Source organism: Nicotiana attenuata, chromosome 2 (genome assembly GCF_001879085.1).
Source record: "Nicotiana attenuata strain UT chromosome 2, NIATTr2, whole genome shotgun sequence".
NCBI lineage: Eukaryota > Viridiplantae > Streptophyta > Magnoliopsida > Solanales > Solanaceae > Nicotiana > Nicotiana attenuata.
Window position 1 is genome coordinate 6,510,718 of NC_031990.1, and position 6,644 is coordinate 6,517,361.

General features: G+C 34.8%; 1 protein-coding gene across 9 annotated transcripts; it reads left to right on the forward strand.

Moving 5' to 3' along the window:
• Positions 1-5,829, forward strand: LOC109243756. 9 transcript variants are annotated; one of them, XR_002070603.1, is made up of 6 exons: positions 1-204; positions 702-813; positions 963-1,033; positions 1,626-3,874; positions 3,949-4,145; positions 5,288-5,829. XR_002070603.1 is itself a non-coding variant. In XM_019410741.1 (3 exons), exon 3 carries the CDS (start codon positions 1,983-1,985, stop codon positions 2,784-2,786), a length of 804 nt encoding a protein of 267 aa, XP_019266286.1. In that variant the 5' UTR covers positions 1-204; positions 702-813; positions 1,626-1,982; the 3' UTR covers positions 2,787-3,942. The 9 variants fall into 9 exon arrangements, 1 of the variants encoding a protein (XP_019266286.1); XR_002070602.1 differs by lacking the exon at positions 963-1,033; XR_002070606.1 differs by lacking the exons at positions 963-1,033; positions 1,626-3,874.

The following is a 6,644-nucleotide window of genomic DNA, read 5'->3' on the forward strand; positions in this document are numbered from 1 at the left end:
GTCGGAAAACCAAATTAAAAATTAGACACTAGATCCCTATTTCCCCAATTTCTTTCACGATCTGTCTCTCTCTATTTTTCCTCTCTACTTTCTCTTCCACTGACCTATCGACTGACGGCGGCAAACAGTGGTTGAAGACGGCAGCAAACGGTGGTTGACGACGGCAGGCATCAGTGCGAAGATCTGTGAAATCCCCTCTTCTCGGTTGGTTTTTCTCATTCTTATAACCTAGAAACTTTGTGAGTTTAGTCATCTAGTAAAAATTTCGAATTTCTTAACAAATAATTTCACTTGCATTGGTATTTATCAGTTAAAGAAGTAAAAAACATTCTGTAACTTTGCTTTATTTCTGTCTTTGTTTTTACGTTTCTCTTGCTATCACACTATAATTGTGGGTTAATTTGTACTTGGATTTAGATTCTCTATTTTACTGTGTTATGTGTGTTTTCCTTTGCTATTTATGTGTATTGGGTATTTCATTAGGCAATGCCTCTACTAAATCGAAAATTAGTATGACTATAAGAATAATTGCACGACAATTTATGTTGTTGTTGGTAATTGGTTTAATCCTACTGGCTAAGTCAACCACAAGTTGACCTAGTATACTAGAGCAGCACATTTGCCCTGAGGTTTAATTGTTTGGTTCTGTGACTTTGGAAAATAGTTGGTTATAAATAATTTTTGGTACTATTGTTGGATAGGTCTTAGGGAAGCATTGTTAGCATTGTTGCTGAGAATGTGGAAGACAAGATCGATGCTTAAAATTGGCCGAGGAGTAGTTGGGAAGACGAAAGCATGAAAAACACAAAGGGGGTGAGTGATATTTTTAAAGGTAGATACAATAACAAGGTTTAATTGTTTGGTTCAGCACATTTGACCTTCCCTAAGACACATGAACGAATAGTTTTATACTCCTTTTATCCCTATGTATATAAATTCTTCCCATTTTTGAGATTCTCCAGTAAAGAGATTTTACTGTTTCAAGAGGCGGCTTGGCTTACTGTACAATGATGGATAATACTACCATATCAAGGTGAAATGACTCAAACTCATGGCCATCTATGCCTCTAAAGTTTGATACCATCTCACTAGTAATACTAATATTATTCTATATAATTTTCACAAACTTGTAAAATGTAAATTTATTAAAACTGGCTGAAATTTCAATGTGATGCTTAAAAATTTAATAATGATATAAAATTTTCTTGTCTCACTACTAAGATAATAAAGAATATAAAAAGAAGTCAAATTTACATTTTAAAATTTTTGTGTAGTCATGTTAAGGTACTATACAATATCGAACGAAATGTGTTAAGCAAATCCTGTCTTATCTTAATTCTAAGTTTAGCCACCAATATAAAATAACAAGCAGGAAAGTTTACAATGCTTCTCTATATAAGGACTTATCTCATTCATGTGCTTCCTCCGACTGACCTACTACTAATTAATCAGACTTTCTATATTAATGGTACATATATTATATTATTGTGTGTGTATTTCGGCAAACATGTATAATTGTATATACATTTATATATAAAATATGATTTACTTAATATGGCGATGGTCCATACTTGGCATAATACTAAGTAACATTGTTTTAAATATCTTGGATTTATTTTGTGTAGATGGAGCTTGCACATCGTAGATGGATGTATAATCGAACTTATCCTAATCGTAGTGGGTTGAGGGAGGAATTTATAGAAGGGGTCGCTGAATTTATGGCTAAAGCGAAAACACTTCATGAATTTCTCAGTGAAGGGGTGATTAGGTGCCCTTGTGTGAAATGCAAGTGTGAAAAGTTATTGCAACCTGATGTTGGTAATATTCATCTTTGTAAAAAAGGCTTTATGGAAAATTATTATGTATAGACTATTCACGGAGAGGATGTTGCTAGTGTTGGTGTTGTCGATTTTCAAAAAAATTTTGGTAGTGAGGGTAGTCCTTTAGCAGAGAATAATGTTGAAAATTCTCGATTCAATGAAATGGTTAGGGATGCTTTTGTGATGCACCCGGGGGCTCAGTCTGAACCAAATGATGATGCTAAGTGCTTCTATGAACAGTTACAGGAAGCTGGTCGTCCATTGTATGAAGGCTCAATACATTCTAAGTTGTCTGTTGCGGTTAGACTATTAAGTATTAAATCAGATTCGAGTATTTCCCAAGCGGGCATGGACTCTATCATTGACCTTATGAATGAACTTAATCCGAATAAAATTGACCTACCCAAAGATTTCTACACAGCAAAGAAACTGGTTTCTAAGTTAGGACTTTCATCCGAGAGAATTGAATGTTCTGAGAAAGGTTGCATGTTGTTCTATAAGGATGATGCAACTTTAGAAAATTGTAAATTTTGTAACCAACCTCGTTACAAGGAAGTCACAAATTCCAAAATGAAGAATAAGGTTCCAGTAAAGCCGATGCATTACTTACCCTTTATACCTAGGTTAAAGAGGTTGTATGCATCAATGAGCTCCGCTCCTCATATGAGATGGCACTATGAAAATAGACGGCCACCCGGTATTTTATGTCATCCGTCAGATGGAGAAGCATGGAAGCATTTTGATAGGGTGTTTCCGGATTTTGCTAATGAACCAAGAAATATTAGGTTGGGTTTATGTGCAGGTGGATTCACTCCATTTTCTGTCTCGGCTGCACCATATTCATGTTGGCCGGTGTTTGTTACGCCGTATAATCTTCCTCCTGAGTTGTGTATGACAAGTCCATATTTGTTCCTAACCTGTATTGTTCCAGGTCCACGCAATCAGAAAAGTTTGATTGATGTATAGATGCAACCTTTATTGATGAGTTAAAGTTATTGTGCCATGAAGGTGTGGAAACATATGATATATCAACTAAACAAAACTTCAGATTGCGTGCTGCTTTGATGTGGACTATAAATAATTTACCTGCCTATGGAATGTTGTCCGGGTGGTCGACTGCGGGAAAGTTAGCTTGCCCAACTTGTATGGAAGACACAGAAACATTCACGTTGAAACATGGAGGAAAGAACACATGGTTTGATTGCCACCGTCAATTCCTGCCTAGGGATCACGAGTTTAGGAAAAATACTAGTGCATTCATGAAGAACCAAACTAATTTTGAGGAGCCACTGTCACCATTGTCGCCAGAAAAAATTTGGAACAGAGTTTGGTCTCTACCTAAGGTAATAGAGTCTGCAATGTCTAATAAGATATCTGGTTATGGTGTTACTCATAATTGGACTAAACAGAGCATATTTTGGGAGTTACTAAGCATAACCTTCTTCGGCATAATCTGGATGTCATGCATATCGAGAAAAACTTTTTGACAACACATTTAATACTGTAATGGATGTCAATAGCAAGACAAAAGATAACTCAAAGGCTAGGATGGACTTAAAGGAATATAATAGACGAAGTGAGTTGTACCTGACATACATGATAAACAAGATTCAGAAGCCCAAGGCCAGTTACACATTCACTTTCGATGAGAGAAGAGATATTTGTGATTGGGTTAAGAATTTAAGGATGCCTGATGGATATGCGTCAAACTTATCTAGGTGTGTTGACATGAAAGAAGGGAAGTTGACGTCTATGAAGAGCCACGATTGTCATATTTTCCTTGAATCATTGATGCCTATTGCGTTCAAAGCCTTACGTGATAGAATATGGAAACCCATTACTGAGATAAGTTTTTTCAAGGAGTTGTGTTCTAGCACATTGAAGGTGGAGAACCTAGCTTACATGTAGAGTAACATTTGCTTAACTTTAAACAAGCTGGCAAAAATTTTTCCTCTTGGATTTTTTGATGTAATGGAACATCTTCCAATTCATCTTGCGCAAGAGGCCCGACTTGGAGGGTCTGTTCAGTGTAGATGGATGTATCCTTACGAGAGGTAATGACTTTAAATTATTTTCCCTTGATGTGTTTTAATTAAACATTAATTCATCTAAAAATTATGATATGCAGGACTATTGGAAAATGTAAGTGGAACGTGAAAAATAGATCCAGGATTGAGGGATCGATATGTGAGGCACATCTGGCTAAAGAAACTTCTTTTTTCTGTTCATATTATTTTGAACATGATGTGCCATGTTTGAGAAATATGCCAAATCGGCATGATGATGGAGGTGTTTTTGATCGAGCCGCGTGCTTCTATGACATATGTAAGATCCTAACAACAAGATTCTCAAGTTTCTTCTTTTGGTTTTGCATTGGGATAACACTTAGTCTGATTCTTACAAGATTAGCACAAAAAACTCTTGTGAGTTAAACAATTAGTAATCAATGAATTTAACATCTTTCAGTTGGTATTTGTTTAAGTATTTCCTTAAAAGTTGTGTGAAATAGCAACTGTATGATTGCATGAGCAAATAAGGAATCACAATGGCTTAAATTTCGTATCACAATGGCTTATAGGCTATTTTGGTAGCTGTTGCATTATTTGCATATCCTAAGTGGTAAAAACATAATGAAACTCCAAGCTTTACCCTCAACTATTGCCATTATAGTCTTATTCCATTTTACAATGAATTGGGCAAGGTTTGGATCTAACTCCAAGGAAAACAATCCTGGTGTTGGATCACTCGAATTCTTCCATGAAACCAGAACATGTTTCCTTTATGTAATTTTGTTATATCCAAGCTTAGCACCAGGTAAAAATGTATTTGTTGGGTGATCAAAACTTTGCCAAAGTGTTAAGGGTGTCGATGTATTTGAAGCACACTCAAATCACATTGCCATCATCACCTAGAACTGCTGACTGAATTATTTCGAGTGTCGTTATAATGGTCATGTGTTGATGACCATATTGAGTTTTGATTTTTATCAAGAAGTACCAAGTTGCCTTGAATAATTGTCAACACAGGTAAACTCATATTACCATCTAATATATCAATTGATTTCTCTCTATTTGCTATCAAAACAATAGTTTGTGGATAATTTTTCTTGTACCATATGCCTATATAATAGTTGAGAGAGTTACCCGGTTTGAAGAAACCAAGCCCAATGTTTCCACCTGAAGATACAATCGTTTGGCCAATGGAAAGAAATTCATTAGTAGAAATGTTGTCCCCTGATCCAAAGAAGAGATTAGTGTTGAGATTGAAGCATAAAAAATGCAGAAAGAGTATTAGAAATGAATTGTTGTTCTTCATTTCCATGGTGCAGAAATGTTATCCCCTTGCTTGCAATTAATAGTAAACAACTACTAATTTCTTCCTAGTCTGTTTCTTCTTTCTGTTAGTATAACATTGGTGCTTCACACTGTTAGTATAACATAATTTAATACTTAACATTTTAATTTCAGGAAGCCTAACCGTTTGGAGGAATGGCGTCAATGTCAACTCGATTCCGATGAAGATAGTTCAACCCAAGTGTCACTCAATGATGTAGCTTCAATATGGACACAAGTGGTTGGTGGCGCAAAGAAAGGTAGAATCTACGGTCTTGGATCACAACATTCCGTAGGTCGTTCTACGACTTTATTGTCTGGTGATGCAAGTTATTTGCAGAATCACGAAGAGGTGGAAGCATTATGAAAAGAAGTTGAAGAGTTGAAGGAGGAATGTAAAGAAGATCGCACAAATTTTAACAAATTGCAGAGTCTAGTGGAGAAATTTATGAGTGGACGTCCATTTGATCCTTCGAATGGCGATGATGGCGGGGATAATGAGTTTTAGTTTGTTATGGTAGTGATGTTTGAAACATTATTATTTGTTGTGGTTAGATGTTTAGACTTGGTAATGTTTACACTTGACTATGATTGTAATATTTAAGACTAGATTGAATGGTGCTTGAATGTTTAACTTTTTTTGGATATTTTAGTTACAAATATTTATATTTTCTATAGTTGTTTGCATTTTATGGATTTGATTGGTTGGAATGGAGAATTGATTGGTTGGAATGGTGGATTGATTGGTTGGCATGGTGGATTAATTGTTTAATTAATTGCTGTATATTTGAATTGGCAGGCGGTGCTCTTTTCCAAAAATTTTCCAGTTTTTAGACTGATTTCCGACCATAGTATTCGCAAAGTGTTTAAAAATTTTCCAAATTCAGGAATATTTGCGACTGCTGTAGTAGGAAAATTAAATAAAAAAATATTATTAAATTAGATTTGCGACCACAGTAGTGGGAAATTTAAATAAATATATAATTTTAAATTATTTTGCGACTACAGTAGTGGAAAAACTCAAATAAAATAATTTTTTTTATATTATTTGTGATTTTTCCGGTGAGAAAGATTAAATAAAATTATAATATATATATATATATATATATATATATATATATATATATATATCATTTGCCGAAGTAGTGGAAAAGTTAATGTAAAATTAAAAATTTATTTAAATTGTTTGTGACCGCGTCAGTCGGAGAGTTGACAACAATTATTAGTCGTTTTTCTATTTTGACTTTGCGACAACAGTTGTCAAATTACGGACGGATTCGGTCGCAAACTATTTCAGACCAGCTATTTGCGACTACGATTTTTTGGTCTGAATATCGTCGTAAATTAGCATTTTCTGACCGCTTTGCGACCGTTTTGGAAGTCAGAAAATCGCTATTTTCTACTAGTGTCTTTATATAGTAGAGGAATCCTATCTATAGTATAATTCTAATTACGGAAGTAAATCCCATGATTAGCTAATTAACCGCTTTGA

Excerpts from the sequence above, each read along its gene's own strand:
- LOC109243756 (XM_019410741.1), top strand. The coding sequence starts at position 1,983 with ATGGTTAGGGATGCTTTTGTGATGCACCCGGGGGCTCAGTCTGAACCA.